The sequence below is a fragment of the Carlito syrichta genome, unplaced genomic scaffold (genome assembly GCF_000164805.1).
Source record: "Carlito syrichta isolate Samal-C Ts95f unplaced genomic scaffold, Tarsius_syrichta-2.0.1 Scaffold315980, whole genome shotgun sequence".
In the NCBI taxonomy this organism is placed as follows: domain Eukaryota; kingdom Metazoa; phylum Chordata; class Mammalia; order Primates; family Tarsiidae; genus Carlito; species Carlito syrichta.
Window position 1 is genome coordinate 155211 of NW_007260076.1, and position 25126 is coordinate 180336.

At 42.0% G+C, this 25126-nt stretch overlaps 1 protein-coding gene across 1 annotated transcript in view; it reads right to left on the reverse strand.

Annotated features, from left to right (window-relative positions):
• TNFRSF11A (TNF receptor superfamily member 11a) overlaps window positions 1–25126 on the reverse strand; it is a 95950-nt gene that overhangs the window by 59437 nt on the left and 11387 nt on the right. The window contains exons 6-10 of the mRNA XM_021706756.1: window positions 21197–21290; window positions 19678–19772; window positions 18135–18248; window positions 16327–16379; window positions 13782–14559 (exon numbers count right to left, since the gene is read on the reverse strand). Of these exons, the coding sequence (XP_021562431.1) occupies window positions 13782–14559; window positions 16327–16379; window positions 18135–18248; window positions 19678–19772; window positions 21197–21290 (1134 nt within the window). The remainder of the gene's footprint in view (window positions 1–13781; window positions 14560–16326; window positions 16380–18134; window positions 18249–19677; window positions 19773–21196; window positions 21291–25126) is intronic.

The window sequence follows — 25126 nt, forward strand, 5'->3', positions numbered from 1 at the left end:
TATGCAGCAAACACTGGATTGCAGAATCACAGACAAGATTCAGACCTTACAGAAGTTTGTGTGTGTGTGTGTGTGTGTGTGATCAGTATGCAGCAAACACTGGATTGCAGAATCACAGACAAGATTCAGACCTTACAGAAGTTTGTGTGTGTGTGTGTGTGTGTGTGTGTGTGTGTGTGTGTGTGTGATCAATATGCAGCAAACACTGGATTGCAGAATCACAGACAAGATTCAGACCTTACAGAAGTTGTGTGTGTGTGTGATCAATATGCAGCAAACACTGGATTGCAGAATCACAGACAAGATTCAGACCTTACAGAAGTTGTGTGTGTGTGTGTGTGTGTGAGATCAATATGCAGCAAACACTGGATTGCAGAATCACAGAAAAGATTCAGACCTTACAGAAGTTGTGTGTGTGTGTGTGTGTGTGTGTGTGTGTGTGTGAGTGTGATCAATATGCAGCAAACACTGGATTGCAGAATCACAGACAAGATTCAGACCTTACAGAAGTTGTGTGTGTGTGTGTGTGATCAATATGCAGCAAACACGTTAATGGCCTAGCTGTCGTCACAGAGCAGACCTCCCACCTCCCTCCTCTGACCAGACTCCCATCTGAGGCCTTTGTCACCCTGGGTGTCTTCATTCTTTCCACCTTCCATGAAGGTCCCTGACAGTTCAGCCCTGGAGGATCATAGGGCCAGGTGGGCCCCGTTTTTTAGCAGAGATTAAAAAACTTCCTTAATAGTAAATATATATATATTCTCCTGGAAAAACAGAGATACAGAAAACAAAACAGGAAAAAAAAATTCTATAAATCACTCTTCCCTTCTGAAGCTTGAAGGGGGGCCTGTCATTCTTTGTAGGTGACTAAATGTAGCGAGTCTTTAATGAATGGACCTTTTGAAAAACAAATAATTCGGCAAACGTTAGGAAACCTGCTACTTAGTATGCTTCCATTTTAAAAACGGATGCTGCAGAAATTTCCCGGGTGAAAATAAGTGCTGCAAAGCAAACAGATCTAGAAACTCCCAACACTTAGCATCATGAGCAGAATCTTTTCCACTGGCCAGGGGAGGTGAACATCAAAAGGACTCCTCACCGGTCACCCATCTTCCTTACCTTTTTACTTCTCTGTTGTGATGACTCCGCTTAACAATAGTTTCTACAAATAAAATGAAGTTTATGCTGCCATTCCCTAGGAAGAGATTTCCCCCGAAAATCAGAAGACATGTTTTGGATGGTCTGACTAAAATACCAACTGGCATACAGGAAATTCCTTGGGGGAGTCCTCCCCCACCCAGGGTCCCTCCAGAGAAGCCAAGACCTAGGCACAGTGAAAAAGTAGATTTCAAGAGTGAGCAACCAATCAGAGGTGACGAAGAGAGGTTTGTGACTCATGCTGGTTTTCCCTGTAGGCAGTTGTATGGGAGATACTCCAAACTGGGCAGTGGGATTTATTTGCCTAATAATGCCCAATCAGCATGAGGGGGTGTTTCCATTTACCAACTAGCCAGTGCATTCTCTCTAAAACATGCCAGCAGGGGCTCGTAACACACAGTGTACTCCAAGCTAGGGTCTACTTTCTCTAGTATGTCCCTTTGCTGTTACTACTCCTGACCTGGTTATTTCTCAGGTCTGTCTTCACCAAATATACTCATCAGAAAATTCAATGAAAGATTATGTAAAGCAGCAAAATGTACCTGTGGAAAAAGGGGAGCAGTTTCTATGAAAACTAAAGTGAATGCTTTATGAGGACCTGAGTCAAAATGAGTTAACTAAAAAAAACCCCCAACCCCCCCAAAAAGATACAAACAAAAGAAAACAAAAACAAACTGCCAAACAGCGGGGGCAAAGAAACTTTTTTTTAAAAGAAAGAAAAAAGAGTGACTTCTGGTTCCAAAATGGCGTCATGAAAGCAAGCTGGTTACCCTTGCCCCATAGAAAACCAAGAACAAATAGACCGTGCCAAGATTATCACCAGAAATATCCAGAACTGAAATATGAAGACGGGATAGTTCTTAGGGTCACAGAGAGGTGAGAATGAAAGAAAAAGGATAAGAAAAAGAAACATTAAAAGTCCAGAAGGATTTTGCTCTCAAATTTTTTTTGCAAATATTTCAATTTCTCATTTCACCCTAAACAGAAACTGGAAATCAAGATGGCATGGTTAATGAAAAAAAGCCTCAAGGAACTAAAATCAACTAATACATACTAAAAAATAATCAGTGTATGAATAAGTTATATATTTTAAGTTTAAAAAATGTTGAAGATATAGACTTATAAAATGACTTTTTCAATTAATTCAGCAACTACTGACTGAAGGCTAAGAAAAGAACTTCTACCAGAGTAGCAGCAGAGGAAGTAAGCACACACCACAGAAGAAGTCCTACTTGAGTGATCGCTACGCAGTTCACAGAAAAAATTAAAAGTGAGAAATAAAAATCATGTATATACCATAAACACTCTGCTCTGATTAAAAGCATACTGTTTATTTAATAAAATAAGTACTCTTAAGTTGCTTAGAAGTATGATTTTTCTTGCCATGGTTCTACTTTTTTAATATTACATCATTGGCTGCTGGTTCTGTTGTTCCTCACTATAATGTAAGACAACACAGCTGACATCTCTAGCCACTGCATGATTGATTCATGGCTGTGAATTTAATCTCTTCTTATCCTCTTCATCCGTTATCTGTTTGTGTCATGGTATATATGAGTTCTCCACAACTTGAAGTTTTGTTTTGCAGTAAATCATTGTTATGAATCCATTGCTGTTTACTTCTTCCTTGTCGGAACCTTCCATTAGTCTGAGCCCAGGTAAAGCTGATGTTTTTTGACATCATCTTGCACATTAAGATTTTGTAAACTCTTGCATCTTGAGAATTTCATTCCATATCATTGCCCCATGGCAAGAAACATCTCCCATATTAGTATCCTAACTATTCTATAGGACTTATATTCATTCTTGTTTTCTATTTTTTTTCCAAAATAGAACTTGAACCCCTTTGCCTAATCGATATAGTTAAACGTTCCAGAATCCTTTGAGTCATAGACTGAATCAAGAATATTATTCCTGGAGGGCCATGGGGTATGGAAAAGGACAAAAACTAGGCCTTTAAATTTCTGACAGTCAGGATATAAAGTTATCTAAAAAGATTAGGATATTCCCACACAAGAATATTCTTCAAGTATTTCTTCATCAAAAGTACAATTAATGACAAAAATAACTTTCTTTTTGTTGTTGTTGTTTTTGTTTTGTTTTGAGTTGGAGTCTCACTCTGTCATCCAGGCTAGAGTGCAGTGGCACACTCAGCCATTGCGGCCTCAATCTGCTGGGCTCAGGCGATCCTTCTGCCTCAGCCTTCCAAGTAGCTGGAATTATAGGCACATGCTACCACGTCTGGCTTATTTTTTACTTTATTGTAGAGATGAGGTCTCATCAAGTTGCCCAGGCTGGTCTCGAACCTCTGATCTCAGGCAATCCTCTCACCTAGGTCTCCCAAAGTGCTAGGATTACAGACTTGAGCCACTGCACCTGGTCGACAAAAATAACTTTCTTTTTTTGAGTTGGAGTCTCACTCTGTCGCCCAGACTGGAGTACAGTGGCTGCTCCCGGCCACCGCAGCCTCGACCTGCTGGGCTCCGGCGATCCTTCCGCCTCAGCCTTCCAAATAGCTGGAACTACAGGCGCGTGCTACCATGCCCGGCTGATTTTTTTGATTTATTGTAGAGATAAGGTCTCGCCAAGTTGCCCAGGTGGGTCTCGAACCTGCGGGCTCAGGCAATCCACTCACCTCAGCTTCCCAAAGGCACGGGATTACAGGCTGAGCCACCGAGCCCGGCAAAAATAACTTTCAATCAAGTCCATTCATGCTGACTTTTGTAAGAGGTAGTACACTGGTACAGACCAAACTTTAAAAAAAAGTTATACTGATTTTCCAATCACAGTAAAGGGCAATTCTAAGTGGCAACCCAGTGGTCTTCACGGTCAGGTTGTGTGTACAGTTGCACAAAGCCTTGCACGCAGAACGGCCCATGCTTGGTTGAATACTCTGCTGTCATCATCTTGAATTTCCTATTAATTTTTGCAGACGAGGTCAGTCGCGGTGGCTCATGCCTGTAATTCCAGCACTTTGGGAGGCCGAGGCAGGAAGACTGTTTGAGCCCAGGAGTTTGAGCCCAGCCTAGGCAACATAGTGAGACCTCGTCTCTACAGAAAAGAAAAAAATTAGCCAAATGTGGTGGCATGTACTGTAGTCCCAGCTACTTAGTAGGCTGAGGCAGAAGGATTGCCTGAGCCCAGGTGGCTTAGGTGAGCCATGCCACTGCACTCTAGCCTGGGTAAGAGAATGAGACCCCATCTCAAAAAAGAAAAGAAAAGAAAAGAAAGATCAGCACACACTCAAAATCGGGAGCACCCATAGATTTTGCTGAGTGCGGCCATTCAGCAGGTGGGAGCAGAAGGGCCTGGGTATTCCAGCGTGAGTGATTGGTGCACTGTGGACTTCAGTCAGCTTCCTGTCACAGAGGGAAAGAAGGCTGCGAGTTATTCTGTGAGTTACGTGGAGAGGGATTAAAAGACCATCCACTAGAATAATACCAGTAAACAACACTCCACATCCAGAATGGACTGAGTACTCTCTGCAGGCCAGCCTGGCTTTATTACAAACATCAGTTTGCAGGTGTGTTGCATGTGAGCATTCCAGGTTTGTTTGGTTGGTTTTTTTCCCCCTTTCTGCTGACTGACATTGTTTCAAGGATAAAAACTGTCTGACAGTCTTCTTTCTCCATGCTTGTCATAATCCAGACGCACTTGATCATAATCTAACATCGATGTCATTGTGGCATTTCAGTCTCAGAAGGGCAGAGGGGAGTAAGGGGTGACTCATCCAGGGATGAGGTACAGGAGGGTCAGAAATGGGGTGGGACGATGAGAGAGCAGGGGTCCAAAAGCTCTCTGGTCCTGTCCTGGCTTGGCCCTCACTAGTGGTGACATTTTGGGACAAAACATATAGCAACTCTCCAGTTCTCTTTTCTCATGTACAAAATAAGCATCAGTCATCAAGCCGTGCTAGTTTGGCAGGGAGCGGCTCCACAAAGCAACCACATGATACACATTTGTGAAATAAATGGCAGGAAGGACATGGGTCAAAGGAGATGATGGATTTGAAAATGCTTGGGAAGTAGCAAAGATGCAATGAGGTCATTACTACTAGAAAGTAATATCAGCGTTCATGGAACCCCCAAGGACACAGAGACTCACGAAAAACGTGGAGTGATAATACTATCCTTCCATCCCCGTCTTGTTGGAGGATCACGACGTGTCTCGAAGACTGAAAGGGCACTTTCTCTGAAATCTAACCAACTTTGGTTTATTCTGCTGAGATCATCAATCATTACGATTGTCTTTGGTTAGAACACTCATCTATATAATTCTACAGTAAAGCCCACAGTCTCACTTCTCCTCACGCAAGTAAGCTGTGAGTTAATGTCATAACAGAGTAGAGCAAGGCTTAGGAAGAGTTGGTAAAAACCTCCTCCGGTAACACACCTCAGTCCTGAACTGTCTTTGCTAAAAGTAATAAATCCTTAAAATTTGCTTTCCACATTTCAGTACAGAAGAGTTTACATCTGATCTAAGAGAAGAAGGCCTGGGATGGCGACATCAACAGGCCATCAAGTCCTCAGCAAGCTGCATACGCAAGTGGGTGCTATATGACCTTTTCAGCACAGCTGCCATGGTTTCTGTAGTTGATACATGCCCCTGAAGGGTAACTCTTTCCGATGAGTGCAAGGAACTGCCAGGATGTTCTGCTGTTAGGGTGACCACTCCCTTGCTGGTGGCCTGGTAAGGGAGTATGTAATAGGAAGGATGGTTCAAATAAGTCTTTCCCAAGATGGCTTAAAGGGGCCTGAGGCTTAAAGAGAATGAAAAGACAAGTCACAGATGGGAAGAATATATTGCAAAAGCCATATCTGATATTGTCCAAAATATATAAAGAACTCTTAAAACTCAACAATAAGAAAAACAGCCTGGTTTTACAATGGGCCAAAGATGTGGACACCTCACCAAAGAAGATATGGTTCACCCCTGTAATCCCAGCACTTTGGGAGGCTGAGATGGGAGGATTGCTTGAGCCCAGGAGTTCGAGACTAGCCTAGGCAACACAGTGATACATTGTGTGGTGGTGCACACCTGTAGTCCCAGCTACTTGGGGGACCGAGGTGGAAGGATCAGGTGAGCCCAGGAAGTCAAGGCTGTGGTGAGCCATGACTGCACCATCGCATTCCAGCTTAGACGACACAGTGAGACGCCCATTCAAAAAAAAAAAAAGGCAAATAAACATATGAAAAAATGCCACACCATATGTCAGTAGGGAAGTGAAAGTTAAAGCAGCAGTGAGATATCACTGAGCACCTTCTGAATGGCTCACATCCAGAACACTGAAGATACCACATGCTGGCTGAGGATATGGACCAGGAGGAACTCATTCTTTGCTGGTGGGAATGCAAAATGGTACAGGCACTTTGGAAGACAGTTGTTTGGCAGCTTCTTGCAAAACTAAACACACCCTTACCATACGAGGTCCAACAATTAGGTTCACGAACCATCCTAGAAAATGTGCTGTATACCTCATTATGAATATCACAATGGTCACCTTCAAAGTCCTCCCCTTGGGAAACTATGCACTGACACCAGTGCCTAGTCCACCCATCAAAGCAATTTTGGAATTCTTTTTCTGGAATGACCATCAGAGCCATCATCGTTATTTGTTGAAATCTGACAATTAAGCTTGCGAACTTGCCACTGGCGCTTATATTTGGTATTCTACAAATAACTGTATTGGAACACCCTTCCTACTCACCTGATCTGGCCCCCAAGGACTTTAAAAAATTATTTACAAAGGAAATATTGGAAGGAAGACATTTGATGACATTCAGGACATCAAGGGTAATACAATGACAGCTCTGATGGCCATTCCAGAAAAAGAGTTCCAACATTGCTTTGATAGGTGGACTAGGTGCTGGTGTCGGTGCATAGCTTCCCAAGGGGAGGACTTCAAAGGTGACCATAGTGATATGCAGTAATGAGGTACGCGTAGCACTTTTTCTAGGATGAGTTCGTGAACTTAATTGCTGATCCTCGTATGATCGATCCAGGGATCATATTCCTTGGTAATTACCCAAAGGAGCTTAAAACTTAAGTTCACACAGAAATCTGTGCACAAATGTTTATAGTAGCTTCACTCATAAATTGTTAAAAAAAAGTGAAGAGATAAAGAAACTGTGGTTCATCTAGACCCTGTAATATTATTTAGAGCTATCAAACCATTAAAAGACATAGAGGAAACTGAAATACATGATGCCAAGTAAAAGACATCAATCTGAAAAGGTTGCATACTGGATTCCAACTATCCAGCATTCTGGACAAGGCAAAACTATGGAAATAGTAGAAAGATCAGTAGTTGTCAGGAGTTTGGAGAAAGAAAAGGATTAATAATTGAAGCATAGGGAGTTCTTAGGGCAGTGAAACGATTGTTTGATACTATAATGGTGGATGCATGTCATAAATTTGTCCAAACTCATGAAATGTACAGTACCAAGAGTAGACCCTAATTTGTCAAAGTAGATTCATCAGTTGTAACAAATGTACCACTCTGGTGGGGGAGGCTGTACCTATGTGGAGGGAGGAGAAATATGGGAAATCTCTGTACCTTCCCCTCCTTTTTGTTGTGATCTAAAACTGCTCCAAAAAATAGTCTATATTTTAAAAAATAAGAACGACTTGAGGGTTTTCTGTTTTTGTTTTTAGACAGGTCTCACTCTGTCACCCAGGCTGGAGTGCAGTGGTACAATCATGACAATCACCGCTCACTGCAGCCCCATCCTCCTGGGATCAGGCAATCCTTCCACTTTAGCCTCCCGGGTAGGTGGGACTATAAGTATGCACCACTACACCTGGCTACTTTTTTGTAGAGATGTTGCCCAGGCTGGTCTCAAACTTCTGGGCTCAAGCAACCCGCCTGCCTCAGCCTCCCAAAGTGCTGGGATTACAGGTGTGAGTTACCGTGCCTGGCCTGGCTTTAGGTTTTTATAGGGACCATTAGTCCACTGAGCCAAGCAAGGCCCTGTCACTGCCCTCTTGCCTGCTCTCCTTTGTCAGAAAGATGCTTTTCTGACAGCTTTTCCCTTCAAAGCTGTCCCTGGCCCTTATTTAAAGTTTATTTTGCTTGCAAAGAAGAATAAAGTTGGAAGCATATGGAAGAAAGGGCTTTCCCCAAGAGTCAGTGGCAGTGAAAACAGCAACTTCCTGAGACAACTGGCAGAAGTGAGGGGTCTCATTTTAAGCCAGCTAACCATCACACACCGTACTTCCCCAGTGTCCCTACAGTGGAACCTTCTGGGCCTGACCTGGCCGCTGCTCCTGGTTCACCCGGAGTACCCAATTATCCCAGGCCTGTGTTTGTCCTTAGTGTATGACACACTGAGGATTCTCCAAGGAATAGTAAATAAATGAGAGCGCACATTTAAGAGGTGATGGTGTAGTGGTTTGAAGGTATACGCTTCACAATCAGATATTTGATCATGGCTTTGCCCTATAGGATTTCTGTGAGTAACTAAAAAGATACTATATATAAAGCACTTAGCACCTTAGTAACCAGTATCTATAATATGGTTGATAAAACTGTAACCTTCAGGATATCAGAACAATCTCACAGGTCTCTGAACACAATGTGACTATAGTGCTGTATTTGATGGCTACTCCAAAGTATGATTTGAAAGCCAGAAAGACTTGGGGATTTTTCTTTTTTCTTTTTCTTTTTGAGTTGAAGTCTCTCTCTCTGTTTCCCAGGCTGGAGAGCAGTGGCACACCCACTGCTATCTCAGTCTTGACCTGCTGGGCTCCCGTGATCCTTCTACCTCAGCCTTCCAAGCAGCTGGAACTACAGACCCACACCATCAGGCTCTATAATTGACTTATAGAGGTGAGATCTTTCTCAGTTGCCCAAGCTGGTCTTGAACCCCAGGCTCAGGCAGTCCTCTCACCTCCACCTCTACCTCCCAAAGTGCTGGGATTACAAGCATGAGCCACCACGCCTGGCCTGGGATTTTCATCAGATTGGGAATTTTGAAGAATTTCTAACATTTAAAGGGGATTAATTGACTTAATATTAATATTTAATTGATTTAACCAGAAAAATATTTGGGTATTAATAACTTGAGAGTTTAAAAATAGCATATATGTCAACAGAACAATGAATTGATAATGTGTCCTATTATGAGAAAGTTGTTTATACTTTGCTAAGTACTTAGCAGGCTCCATGGAATCTGTATTTCTCAGGCAGAAAAAACAAACTCAGTTCTAAGAACACAGAATTTCTAATTCTAAATCCCTGACAGAATTTACATTTTTAAGCAAGATAAACACATGTTTCTTCTCAAAAGCTTATTATGTTGTTTAAAATGCATAACATGTGAATATTAAATCATAAGAATTATGCCAAATAATACCAAACTGTCATGCAGAATTTCTTCCAAGGAACAGAACTAAAAATATATACAAATACACTCAAGCTACCCAGGCTGCATTGGGTTCTTTCGGAATTTTTTTAACAACTTATTTTATATTTAACCCATATGCTTCTCATGTGATTTTCCTTTTTATGGAAATGTAAGCTCTGTATCAGCCATTTGGAAGAAACTGGGTATATGATGATAAGGGAAGGGAAAGAGTATTTAATAGTTCCATTCTGAATCATGCTCGAAAATTACTTAGAAAGTCTTATGGACCCAATTCTTGTGAAATAAGTCTTATTAGTACAGACAGAAGACAGGACGGGCTAAATTAAGGCAGGTACACAGTGACCAGAGTTTTCATATATTTTGAAATGATGCATTGATATTTAGCACCAATGAATACTGCATATTATCACCAAATGTGCAAATTATAAAATACCAATTTTAACTTAAAAATTCAGGGCCAACGAACTACTATCTACCCTTATGATATTTAGCTAAAAGTGAAACACTAGGTTATGGATGGCATTCTAACAGGAGTATGAAGAAAGTTCGAAGTAGAGGACTATTCATTGTTGGGGGAAAGAAGGAGAATGAAGGCAAATTTGGGTAGGAAAGGGCTTTTTCTGCATTCTCAGGATGGACATGGATGGTCCAGAACTATCATTTCAAGAGAGAGTGGGCCCAGGGATGGGGACTGAGGATGGGTAGGTGGGGGGAGAAATGGGGAGACAGGCAGGTGTCTTCATCGTCCAGTACCCTTGGCTTCCAGGTGGCTTCCTTGGAGTGTCTGTGCTACTAGGACAAACCAGCTCACCTTGGCTCTGTCATTTCTGCCTCCTCTGCCTAGGACACTAGGTGTGCCCAGGATAGCTAGTGCCAATCCTTCCAGTCCCTGCTCTTTCCCCAGCTCCCTAGGGTAGACCAAAGAAGTGAGAAGCTGAGAGTGACTTGGGAAACGGACAGGTAACGGTGGTCTCTTGTTCATCTAAGTTTATTCCTGACTGGATGAGTGAATGAGCATATAAACATCTATTGACTTAACATACTGAGATACTAGAGCTGGGGTGTTGCTGGGGGTGAGTGTCCAGGCTCAGTGAGAAAGACCCCAAGACTCATTACGAACAGGCCGCAGGTCAGAGAGGGACAGGCTGAGGATGGCATGGATTTCTCATGACTTTTTGTGTCTCTCCCTGACATTAAACCCTGCTTGCTTTTGAGGATTTTCCAAATCTCTTTGGCTCAGTAGACCTTCAATAAGGTTTGCTGGAAAAACAAATAGGCAAGCCAGTGTTCATAAAGATGTATTGTGGGCCCAGTGAATAAACAACTCTCTCCTGCTCAGAAGTACCAAGAGACTTCAGGAGCCAAAACCAAGCCATTGGCCAGTGATAGACACGTGAATCATAAACAGTTGGTATCTTTCATATGGAATAACAATCCTCTAGGGATCCAGTGAGAATGCTCCAATCTCCAGGTGAGAGGGCTGTAACCAAAGCAACCATCACGTCATCAAGATTAGGCACAATTTAAGACCTAAATTCAGGCATAGTTATTTAAGACATAACCAAAAGTATGTTGGCTATGCCTTTGCTGGTCGTTGCTAATCATTCTCCCTGCTTTTTAAGAGTTATAGCATTGCTAAAATAGTCTTAACAGCATTGAGCCTTTTTTTTTTAAGTTGTCTACACTTAGGGAGCTGTTTGAAAAATCATCATTCTCCTCAACAAGATACTGGGACAGAAGGTGATACTCTTCCCTATAGTGAAAGTCCCCATTCGTTGTCATTTCTCTGGAAGCCACCTGACTTGGTTGTAAATAGAAATAATTAAAAACATCCAGATATAAACATCCAAAAACCCCACAACAAAGGCCACCTCATCCCAGTCCTGAGAGCACAGGGCCTTTTTGGAGACCAAATGGAATCAGGCCCCTCTTTTACCTTTCATCCGAGCTCCGCCCTCTTTCACACATTTTACGGAACATAAATTATGACCATTAAAAAAAAAAAATAGGAATGAGAAAGTTCTATTTGGACCAGAAACCATAAGGCCTGCTCATGTAGAAGTAATGGTGCAGAGAATAGCGCAGTCTCAAAAATCAATCTAGCGACTGCTTCCCCTCAGGCGAAAATTAATTTGGCCTGCTGGCTAGTGCCCGACTGAGGCAGGCTCTCCATGGATGTTTTGCATGGCTAAGCACCAGATGAAGACAGAAAAAGCAGTATAAACTTTTTGCAAATTAGTACCACTTAGTTGATGACACACTTTTTATTCCTTTCTTCAGTGCCTAGATGTTTTCGTGCTGGGGAAATAAAAGATAATGAAAAACAAGACTAGGCCACTGTTTTAATTCTTTTATAGGCCAGCAAAGATTTGACTTTTGGTTTCACGGCACTAAAAAAATACATGTACCGGGGGTGCCAGAAAAATGTGTACCCGTTTTAACAGATGTTATCTACGTATTACTTTTAGTTCGCCGTAATCAGAAGTGTTTGGACGCTGATGGTAACCTCTTTGAGCATGTCTTGTAATTGCAGAAGTCAAACGCGACCTGTATTCATTTACAATTTTAATACAGTTTTTCCTTTCTTAAAATGTGTGTGTGTGTGTGTGTGTGTGTGTGTGTGTGTGTGTGTATGTGTGTGTGTGTGTTTGGCATCCTCTGTATATCTCTCTTTAAATTTGGCCAACACTGTTCTTCCAAGAACTGCTGACAATCTTCACACAATGGCAATGTCACTTTCCTGGTGTCACCAACTGCAAAACTGGTCTGCCCCTGGCAGTGCTGCCAAGTCCTGTCACTGCCATAGATGCAGCCTCAGCCTTCTGGCCCCCACAGCCCAAATAACTAGTACTCTGTGTGTCTCCATAACTAAGAGGAAGAAAATAAACCGCCAGGAAAGATGTAAAACACTGCAAATGAACAACCTAACCCAATTTTTAGTCATGGAAATTCCTAAAAATAATTTTTTAAAAAATCCTGAGGTCTTCTGAAGGAGAAACATACCAGTTCCTTGAAGAATATCCCCAAACATATCTCCTCCTTTCAGCTTGACTGAGAATTGATATTATAGAATTTATACATCAGTGCATTTGTGTTGCAGTAAAACCGCAAAGCTTGGGGAACAGATTAAAGCCAGGAGCCATCACTCCCTTGAGGCAAAGGTACAGATCTAGTTATCCAGATCTATTAGATAGTAATTCAAAATACTTTGATTTCCAAAATACTTTGAATTATCTTAATTCAAAGACTGGCTGCTAGCACGACTTACAGGCTAAATAAAGGGGCGGGGGGGAAGCATTTCTGGAGAAGGGTGACCTATGAATGGGATTTTTTTTTCTTTTAAGAGTTGGAGCATTCCATGAAGCCCTTTAAATAGTGTATATCCACATATTCATTTTTCTGGAGAGAGTGACTATAGCTTTCAGAAGATTCTCAAAGGGATCCCTGACCCCTCATATGACAAATAATTCCCAGAGCTAGAGGAAGCCGTCATTAACAGCTGCAAAGTCCTTTTTAACTATATAATAAAACAGATGGTGTTTTACACTCATGAAAAAAGTTATAATATTATAATTGGTGGGTTGTTCATGCACCAGCAGCATTGCAGTGATAAATCTCTGTAATGATGTTAAATTGTTAAAATTATCTGCTTGGTTCCATGAATATATTATACATAGTGGTTATATAAAAGGGACTTCTCATATAAAACATTAAAAGACAGTTTTACTATATCATTAATTTCGTATGGAACCAACACACTACTCATAATAAATATTAATTAAGGATTAACTAAACACTTTTGTTTGTCCTCCTAAAATTTATAAGAGCTTCCCTGGGGGAAATGTACGCGGGCCCAAGTTGCTTTAAAACCAGAAAACTGAGGGGAATGCCTTTGATTCGGCCAGTCCCGAGGTCAATGTTGACTTTGTCTTGTCTTTCAGGGGTCAATGCTGGGGTTTGGGGTTTAGTCCTATCATGAGAAGCCTGAATGCAAAAGGGTACGAAGCATGTACAAACGCAGAAATGGTCCCAGGGGCAAATGATGAAGTCACACAGGAGGGGACACAATGCACAACCGAACACATGCACCACATCCAAACTCATTCTATAAAGACGCTTATGAGGAGGAAAGGCTCACGTTGAATTTTTTCCATGGTGGTTTCTTCTTTCCTAAATGGTCTGTGATACCTGTCCCCAAACCCTGTACCGAGAACAGGCCGTTTTGCTTAGAAACGAGAGACCAGGAAAGTCACTTACCAGATGCAGGTGGCGGATCACCGGGGGAGCTTCCAGACCCGGTGCCTCCCCTGGTGGCGCCTGGAAGCTTCCCATCAGCCCCGTCCTCAGAGGGGTCTGCCCCTTCTGCCCTGCCGGCTTCTTCTTCAGGGGGAAGGCCCATGCCATAGGCGCACTGGGGCAAGGGTCCACGTTTCGAGGAACCCATGAGAGGTTCATGGCCCTCCCCAGGAGGGCTCTGGCAGCCTGTGCAGCCATCTGCCAAGTTGGAGCTGGCTCCCCGGTGGGGGCAATTGCCACCCTCCACCTCTCTTTGCAAATACTGTTCGGAGGACACAGGAATCCAATCAGTCCTGCTCAGGGCCTCAGCTAAGTTGCAGCTTTCCGAATCCGCCAGGCTCTCTGTCCCCGTGAAGCAGTGGCTTAAACTGTCATTCTCCCCCACCTCCAGGGGCTCAGAGAAAGGGGGTGTGGATTTGCTTCCAGGCTGAGTGAGGAGCAGTAAAGAGTCTGGGGTCTGGGAGGGCCTGTCCAAGTACTCGTCTTCTATGGGAATCTGCCTGAAGGGGTCTCCTTCCATCTCAGTCTCGCTGACCAAGGAGAACATCCTGGCATCTTCACCCTGTGCACAGGGGCCACCTCTTGCACACTCTCCCCCACAGACACCAATTCCGCCCGGATAGCACATATCTTCTGGAAACGACTTCTCCTCCAGAGTCAGCAGTAAGATGCCTTCACCCACTTCGTGCTGACTAGAGGCTGGCGTGTGAGCACTGACACAACTGTCTCCTGGGGTCTCCTGCCAATCAAAATTCAGAAGAGAGAGGCATTAATACCCAAACTCATTAGAATACGTGCGGCTAAACACTGCTGAAAACAGCGTTGATACTAATTATTTCCACCATAACAAGTACAGACGGAACATTTCACCATCCACATTATTTGTGTTATTTAAAATTACCAAGTGCAGGAGGGCCCTAAAATGGGATACAACTAGAAACAGATGAATCTAGCTGCGTTTCAGATGAACAGCACACTCGCACGGAAGCCAGAGGCTGAGCAAACTCAAATAGCTTTCAAACACAGTGTTTTAACTATATACCCTCAACTTAAGTACAGAAAACAAAACCAACTATAAACAAATATTGAACCTGAGTCAGTAGTTCTGTGTTTTGCTGTGGTATGGCTTAGCAATTCTGAAACTACTTTCTGTGTGTTCTAGAATTGAGCAAATGAGGAAATATGTCGAGAATAGTAGGAGACAGGTTTCATGCTGCTGGGGAGGGGAAGATTCAAATGTGGAAATGGGAAGAATTAGAAAGAATTCTATAGTATTAGGACCAGAATTAGAGAAATCGGTATGAGCTCACTGATATAAAATGTACAATTTATACATTTTATATCAAAGGCAATAGATCTAAAGGGCACAGTGGGATAATTAATGACATTTTAATATCAAATGTGGGTTAAATCATAGTATGGTACCACCGTTAAACATCTTGATTTTGATAAATGTACTACACTTATATCTAAGGATGTCCTTGTTTTTAAAAAAAATACACAACAGCCGGGCTCGGTGGCTCAGCCTGTAATCCCGTGCTTTGGGAGCCTGAGGTGAGTGGATTGCCTGAGCCTGCAGGTTCGAGACCCGCCTGGGCAACTTGGCAAGACCTCATCTCTACAATAAATCAAAAAATTAGCTGGGTGTGGTAGCGCGCGCCTGTAGTTCCAGCTACTTGGAAGGCTGAGGCGGAAGGATCGCCGGAGCCCAGAAAGTCGAGGCTGCGGTGGCCGGGTGTGGCCACTGCACACTGTCTGCCAATCGCTGTAAAAGGGCTCAAGAAAAAAACACCTGTGTTCATATACACACAGACAGAGAGAGAGCAAATAATAAAGCAATGTGACAAAACATAAACAACTGGTGGATCTGAGTAGAGGGTATATGGGAGGTCTTTGAACTATTCTCACTACTTTCCTATAATTTTGAAACTAAATATAATTTAACAAATAAAAAAAAGTTTACTCAACAAATAAAAACAAGTTACCAAAATGACTGCAGAGCCAAGGAGAGATGCAGCTCGTTCTTCCTAGAAATCTATTCTAGACAATTAAGATTGGTACTCAAAGAATAACGTATGTACGCAGAGACGACACAAGTAGAATTTCAGACAGAGGAAACGGGCATTTGGAATGAGCACGGGCTTGGGCTTTGTTAGGAGGGATCCAACCTGGGATTTGAGGTTTGATCACCACACCTGGAGTGCCCCTTATGCAATGGGGTTCACTACAGAGGATGCCAAAAAAAAGTATACACATTTTAAGAAAGGACAACACTGTATTAAAATGGTAATACTCAATGAGGTGAATGCAAGTCACATTTGACTTCTGCAATTACAAGAGGTGCTCAGAGTGGTTATCATCAGCGTCCAGACACTTCTGATGACAGCAAACATCTCTTAAAATATATCTACTTTTTTTTTTGGTACCCCTGGAATGTGACGAATACGGCGACGTAAGCCTACCTGTTGAAAGTATTTGCAGGAGGCACTAAAAATTTTAACTTTACCTTATTTCCACTTAGGCGTCCACAAGCCTCGTTGATCCAGTGCCACAAATTAGCTAGAAAAATAAAGCAAGGATAAGGGGTTTGTATTATGATTTCCTACATCTTTTTAAAAAATAAAGTTTATTGTGCATATTTAGGATATACGACATGATGTATGGGATATATATATAAACAGTAAAATGGTTACTATAGTGAAGCAAATTAACATATCTATCATCTCTCTTAGTTACCCATTTTATGTGTGTGGGGGGGGCAAAATCTGCTAAAATCTTCAAAGTTGGCAAGAATCCTGAATACAATATAATATTATTAACTTTAGTCCTCGTATTGCAATTAGGTCTCTAGACTTGTTCATCCTATACCTACCTCTCTGCATTTCCTTTCCCCTGCCCCTGGTCACCACTGTTTTATTTTCTATCTCTGTATATTTGACTTTTTTTTTTTGGAGTCAGGGTTGCACTCTGTTGCTTAGGCTGGAGTGCAGCGACATGATCATGGTTCAATGTAGCCTCGACCTCCAGGGCTCAGGCAATTTTTTCATCTCAGCCTCCCAAATAGCTGGGACTACAGTAGCATACCACCATGTCCTGCTAATTGTGTGTGTGTGTGTGTGTGTGTGTGTGTGTGTGTATGTGGAGACGAGTTCTTGCTATGTTTCCCTGTCTGGTCTTGAACTCTTGGGCTCAGGCAATCCTCCCGCCTCATCGACATCCCAAAATGTTGGGATTATAGGCATGAGCCACCACACCCCACCTCTTTAACCTTTTTTTTTTTAAGACTACACATATACGTGAGACAATGTGATATTTTTCTTTCCGTGTTAGGCTCAGTTTTATTGACCACTGTGTCAGATCAGTATCACCTTTCAACACCGTCTCTGGCAAATCTTTCAGTAAAGTCCCTTAGTCATGGATGTGACGTGGGAGAACTGACCAAGTCACAACAAAGCTGAGGTGGGCAATACAAACACAGATGATCTAAAGATGGAAAAAGATGGTGCACCAGCAGGTGCTTCAAAGAGAATATCTTGAACATTAAAGGGGGAAGTTACATCCTTACAAAATCAAATGAAGCCTTGAATCCTTTCAAAAAATGACACTTTTTTAAGCTTTGTAGTATAAAAGTCAAACATAATATGATGTTTAAAGACACTAACAATTTTTTGTGAGAAAATCACTCCCCAGAAACAAGATAACACTTGATTGCCTATTCTAGGAATAAGCAACTAAATTTTACTGACTATAAGATAACTTATTTTCATAATTTGAGATTCACATTTCAAAGTAACACCCCAATTAAAACTTCCCTTTGCCATTCACCTGAAAATGTTATCTACATTTTAAATGGGTGCATTAAAAATGGATATATTCAGGCAAACCCTTCAGTTCTCCTCCCACTGTGGGAGCTTTTCTGTCCTTTCAATAAATCCTGCTTTTAAAAAAATGGATATATTCTAGGATAAACACAACCCCCCATATATCTGAAGCTGCATAATCCATACTTTCAAATCATCAGTTTTCTGAATTTCTAGTATTCCTAGAATACTCTTGCTTGCTTATATACAAACAGGCACAATGTTGTATTTTTAGGTTTTTAAATTTTTCTTTCTTTTTGCTGGAGAACAGTAAATCAGAGATAAAGGGTGTTTCACCTTAGTTTAAGTGAAAACACATTCCAGTACTTATTTAAGCAGGTCACCACAGGCAACCAGTGGACAATCTACTCAGTTTCCAAAACGTTTACCTAGAAGTGTATCTATTTTAGGATTAATTTTCAAAAAGAAACCACAAGAGACACGATCACGATACCTGTGAGTACTTTCCCCTGTTTCCTATAGTAAACACCAAAGATGACGGCGGCAACTATGGCCACAGATATGAAGAGAAGCAGAATAATTAAACTGGGCAAGTATTTCTGGGGCTCTGTATTGGAAGAAAATGAGAAATCTGGTGTTAGAGATTATTATTCAATTTTACTAAATTTAAAAAGAAAACCCCGTAAATCACACCCCAGAATCAAGGCTGACGGTCTGGGATAACAGAAGCAGGAAACTCTCCCCCCTCCTCCCTCTACTGCATCTGTCAGTGAGCACCCACATTCTGGGGGGGTGTGAGCCACAGCCTAGCCCTGTTCACTCAACTTTCACTCCACCTGAGGTCAGCCCGGACCACTGTTCTTCTCCTTTAGAACAACTCTAGTCATGCTCACCACGCCACCCAGTTTTGTCTTGGCTTACCTCCAGAGCCCTCAGTATCCCCAGTAGATAGCCTCTGCAGGCAAGAGGAAGTCCCCTCTATCTCCCTCATAATAGCAACATGGTGCCAGGGTTTTGCTGGTCATGAGAACAGAACCCCCACCACCCTGTGAAGTGTTTCTGCTGTTCATCCATAACACAATGTGGACTCAACCATTTTCTTCTTCCCTCCTTGCTCTCTTCATTGCTAGAACCTTTATCTTACGCACAGTTTGCTTGGCCAGGTTTCCTGGACTCCCACCTTTCTTCTCCTTCTATCTTTTTAAGGATAGCTTTTTATTTCTTCGGTTATTTTTAATGTCATCTGCAGAATGGCCTGTTAAAAACTCTGCTCTGGACCGTGGTGAGCTGTGATCGTGCCACTGCCCTCCAGTGTGGGTGACAGAGTGAGACCCCAACTCGAAAAATAGATAAATAAATACAAATACATTCTGACTGTGTGATGCCACATCCAGACTGCTTTAATGTTTTTTTGTTTCCTAAAATATCAGCTTTAAACTCCTCATTTTCTTGACCAAACCTGTTAACCCTGCCACTCTGTGGCCTATGTTCTCCTGCCTCATCATGAAGTCTTCTTGTCACCTATTCCACCTCTTCTGATATCTGGACCCACCTCTGCACTGTCCTACTCACAGAGTCGCCAGCCTCCGCCATTACCTGTTAATTTTGTGAGTCTTCGACACTGTACCTAAGATTAATTTTATCTACAAAATTTCCAAAAATAATGATAGCTAGATTCTAACGAGTTGCTAACTCTGGCCAGTGACCATAGACACCCTCACTGTGACTACCCCAGCCTAGTAGGACTGGGCATTTTAATTTATGTTTGCAGTTCTATTTTCTTTTCTTTCTTCCCTTTTTTAAAAAACATAAATATATTACTAGCTATCCTAAATTCAGTGTAGAAAATTATCAAGTCAACCACAAATCTGGAATTAAAATACTGATCTAAATGAAATACTGAGCTGACCACAGACAGGATGAAATGAAAGAGGGAAGGATGAACTCCTTCAGGAAAAGGGACAGTGTGTCATTTGGAAAGATTCAGAAGCATGCCGGGGTACATCTACCGACCACCAGGCTCTTTTTACACATACCACTTGGTGATCTTCTAGATGGCAGAGAAGAACTACAGACCACATCTGATTTATCTGTCCCGTGATGTTCTACTGTCTTTCCAAGGATGGTACAGCTGAGGGGTGGGAGGGGAGAACAGCAGTTAAGTGCTTTGGCTTTATGTTATCGATAAAAAACAAACAAACAAACAAATGCAATATTGTACTAGAGTATTCAAGAGAAGAACCCACGTCTTCTTGGACTTTGGAATTCCCAGACCTTCCACAGGGGAGCAGAACATCACAAAGGTGGACAAAAAAGTAAACAAAAGCAACCCCTGCCATGTTTTCTGAGAACTACCCTGAGAGTATGGCCAGCGGATCAGGGTCTTCAGTAAAGAACATTTCATGCTTCGGTTATCATGGCTAAGTGATACACTTTTGATGACTACTCTTTCAAAGTTGAAAAACATGGGAAATCCTCTTTAACATAAAACATGGATTCAGTAAAATACATATTTAATAAGGAATATATTGGAAACAGAAAGAATCATTACACTAATTATTAGTACTCAACAAGAAGCATGTAGTGAAAGGACCCAGGAATTCTGCTCCAGATAAGTGTGAAACAGTATATAAAAGAGTCTTCATTATGTATTACTGAAAAAGACTGGAAACAACCTAGATGACTATCAATAAATAGCTTATTAAACAAATTTTGGTACATCTCAACAATGAAATACTATGTAGCTGTAAAAAGTCAGGAAGATCTAGGTGAGCTTATATAAAAAGGGCTTCAGGATAGGATTATTTGAAAAAAACCCAGGGTTTACAGTGTGAAAACATTTCTATAAACAGAAGTCTTCTATATGCACATATACGGCACACACACATCTCTAGGTGAATAAACCACTGATGCTGGGAAGTTGGGAAAGGAGGAGTAGTCATTGAATGACAATTAAGTGTCATAAATCATTTTCAACCAAATAAGGTTAGAAAAAGGAAAAGAGAAGCTATAGGTGTAAGTCATAGACTGTCGAATCTAAAAAGTCTCACAAAGTTCCTGTCACACATCAGGCTGAAAAATTGGTTTGACTGGTTTATTTTCCCCATACTGAACTGACAGACTTTTTCCATTTTGAACATGGCTTCAAGAGGAAGCCGAACCCCACAGAGTTCAACCCAGGCGAGACAGTGAAGGCTGAGTTGTTTAAAATCAACAAGCTTACCAGGTGTGGTGGCTTAGGCCTGTAATCCTTGCACTTTGGGAGACCAAGGCAAGAGGATTACTTGAGCCCAGGAGTTCAAGACTAGCCTGGGCAATATAGTGAGATCTCATCTACTTTAAAAAAAAAATACAAAAAACAACTTAGCCGGGCACGGTGGCATGCACCTGTAGTCCCAGCTATTCAGGAAGCAGAGGCGCAAGGATCTCCTGAGCTCAGGAGGTCAAGGCTGTGGTGAGTGGTGATCCTGCCACTGCACTCCAGCCTGGATAACAGAGTGAGACCTTGACTCAGTAAAATCAACAAGCTCTTTTGACTCTTTTGTTGTCACTCACTTGGTCCAGGGTTTGCATTTATCCGTGGAGGAAAAGTCATCCGAGAAGAAGCCTACCGGGCAAGGCTTGCATACCGTGTCCTTGTTGAGCTGCACTGTGAAAAAAAACAGGAAGAACAAACAAAAAACAAAGAAGAACACTTAGAGATTGGTCAGAAAATTGCTCCACAGAACCAGAAGTGAGGAGGTGCCCCTCTCTGCTCCTTGCTCCCGCACCCCTGCCCTGTGTCTAATTGTTTGGGCACCTACAGGCTCAGGACCATGAACAGTTTCTGACACCAGCAGAGAGTTACAGAACTGTGCTCAGAAAGGCCACTGATGTTAAATGTCAGGCCTCTAACACCAGTATCTGATTTCCAGGACAGGCTTGCTCTGGGCTATGGAGGTAGACTCCAAGGCAAAACAAACAGACAGAGCCACTGCCCTGGTCACCCATACTTTGTTTCCCAGTCTGATTGTTGGCTGTTACTGCTCTCATATATCTGTTGGCTGATGTCTTACACCAGCCTTTGTCTGCAGGGAATGGTGGTCCCATTATTGTTCTTTTTTTTTTTGAGTTGTAGTCTCACTCCGTCACCCAGGCTGGAGCACGGTGGCATGCTCATGGCCACCCCAGCGTTGACCTGCTGGGCTCTGGTGATCCTCCTGCCTCAGGCTTTCATGTAGCCAGAACTACAGACGTGCACTACCATGTCTGACTAATTTTTTGATTTATTGTAGAGACGAGGTCTCGCCAAGTTGCCCAGGCTGTTCTTGAACCAGTGGGCTCAGGCAATCCCCTCACCTCAGCCTCCCAAAGCGCTGGGATGTTAGGCCTGAGTCATTATTGCTTTTAAGGAAAACTTACTGTCCTGCTCCCCTCTGGTGAACTTAATTACATCAGTATAAATACTAGTGTCAAGAAAGTTTTCTCAATTAAAAAAAAGAAGAAGAACCTTTGGGTTGATATCAAACATTTTCTGGAAAAGGCCATTCAATAAATATCTTAGGCTTTGCAGGCCTTACAGTCTCTGCTACAACTACTCATAGTATAAAAGCAGTCATAGACAATATTTTTTAAAAAGTGGAAGTGGCTGCGTTCTGATAAAACTTTATTTATAAACATGGTGGTGGGACAGAGGATCTTGGTTAGTAAGCCTGTCTCAGCTCTCTCATATTCCTCATAAACTACGTTGTCAGAATAAGAAATGTCTTGGTTTCCTGTGTCTATTACCTCTACTACAATCAGCACACAATGACTCTTTGGTAAATCCCACGAAGAACACAGGCTACCATGTGATACCATAATCAGGCCACTGGCTGGTGCCCAAACCACAAATTAGTAGCACTTCTGTGATTTACTTTCACAAAACACTAAAATAAGGAATTTAATTTTCTTTGTCCAACATCAGGTAGGAAGGGCATTCTTGACTTTTGCAATTTGGCCCAATAAGTAGAGTACTGGGCCCCTTGATCCGGCAATTTGATTTGCCTCGAAGCTATGTTAACAAAAACCCAGTTAATACTTAATAATTCACATTAATTCAAACAGCTTTTTTAAAGGTTGTGAGAAGCCCTCAAGGACAAAGAGACGTCCCCGGGGGCTAAAAGGCACCCAAAGGGTTAACACCATTAATTTCCACGCACCTGCTGTCCATCTAACAACGATACCCGCCAGGAGCATTCTGTAGGTTCTCCTATCCCTTCTCCCTTCCATAATCACGCTTTTTCCACTTTATAAAAGAAAGCACACTTCTTCTTCTTTTTTTTTTTTTTTTGAGTCGGATTCTCACTCTATTGCTCCGACTGGAGTGCAGTGGCCGTTCCCGGCCACCGCAGCCTCGACCTGCTGGGCTCCGGCAATCCTTCTGCCTCAGCCTTCCGAGTAGCTGGAACTTCTCACCCACCCCGGGATCTGTGTGGTGCCAAACCTCTCAGATGCCAAACAAAGTAACAAGTTTGAGTACTGTTGAGGTCAAGGCTCCTGCATTCAGACCTTCTCAGCACAGTTCTGTCTTTCCCTATCGATTAGTGGGGGCAATAAAAATGGGGCATTGGGGACCTAGTTGAATTGTTCTGAACTCAAATACACGGCAAGGTAGGGCAGGGGAAAGTTTCATTCATCCACCTCTTCCCATCTCCCCTGTGGTCAAAGAATGCACCATGGCTATGGGCCAAAGGCAAAAATCCTGATGGGTCATACAGGTCACAGACTTGACCAAGGGCTCTGGGCCTTGTTGGTCTTAGAATTCAGAAGGCGTTGACATGCACCAGGGACATGCATTTTAATAATTAAAAAAATCAAATCAGACTTTTTCAGAGAGAAAGCATGCCTGGCTCAGTCACTACATTTGATAACAAAGGCTGACTGTGCTAGTGAGATTCTATGATGAACATTTTCCCCAATATGAATTGAAATGAATAATAGCTTAATTCTCCCAAGCCTAAGTATTCTGGGTTAAAATTAGGTGCCTCTAAGTGAACAACTAACAGGCATACATATTATTTGCTACTGCTTCAAAAACTGCCTTGTTATACTTCCTAGAAGTTGGGAAAGCAAATGATTTTAAGAAATATTATTTCTGTTTTTAGCTGGGCGCTATCGCTCACACCTGTAATCCCAGCACTTTGGGAGGTAGAAGAGAGAGAGTAATTTTTTGATCTCTTGTAGAGATCAAAAAATTAGCTAGGTGTGGTGGCATGCTGCTGTAGTTCCAGCTACTTGGTAAACCGAGGTGGAAGGATCATCTGAGCCCAGTAGATCAAGGCTGCGGTGGGCGACAGAGTGAGACGCAGACTAAAAAGAAAGAAAGAAAGAAAAAAAAGAAATACTATTTCTATTTCTTTACTTTCAACAAAAATTGAAGAACATAACTGAGTTCTCAATTTTATATATAAAAATAGCTTCTGATGTCACAACACTATGTGATCCTAAACATATAAATCCAGAGGTACTGAAAGAACCAGGGGACATTCTTTAGCGAAAGGTTTTCATTCTTAGCCATTTAATAATTTGTGCGAATATGTTTCTTAGCATTTAAATAACAACAAATAGTGGGACTAGAATTTATGTTGAATCCTGTTGCTTTTTAGCAATAAGAAATATTCAACCACAAATACATCAATTGGAAAACAATCCCACTCACTATTAAGTTCAATTTTTTTAAACTTTATGATTATATTAAAATACAAAACATTCATTTTTGACCAACTGTGTAAGTATAAATGTAGTGACAGCTCGGTCCAGAAGAAATGTTTTTAACCCTGAGAACCTTGAATCACAGTACATTTTTAAAAATTAAGATTTCAAAGAGGTGCATATTTTTAATGTAAATGAGTAAGAAAAGGTGATTAGTAAAAGCCCTCTAAGCATAAAAATGTATTAGTAAAAAATTCTGTGATAAGGTGGATTGGATACGAATCACAGGAGAGAAAGGACGTGTGTAAAATCTCCAACAGTTAAATGAGTGCATTCAAAAATGAACGATGGAGGATATCAAATTGCTAGGTGCTTAGCGTCCACTGAATTATTTTTTAAAAGTGTTACCGCAGTTATAATTCCCTGGGAAGGAAGTCCTCAGCAACTCTTTAAATTTGTAATGAAAAATTTTAGATGTCAACTCCAAAACGTGTACCAGGGGGTGCACGGTTTCTACAAAATTCTTCTAAGAGGGTGAACGTATTTTTTTTTTTTTTTAAGTCTGACAACCCCTGCTTTCCCAGATGGAAGCACCCAGGGCAATGGACATAGCCAGAACAGTGGGCTGTTCACATCCCCTAAGAAACTAAGCGGGGGGTTCACTCCCAGGTCTGGCCGACACCTGGCGGAAAATCAAAGGGCACCCTCCCCCGGTTCCTTCAGTGCCACCTGGCGCCCTGGGACGATCACGATCCCGTTGTTCAACCTCAAAGCGCGCCTTGCCCCGGGTTTAGGCGCATGGCCCAGGAAGAG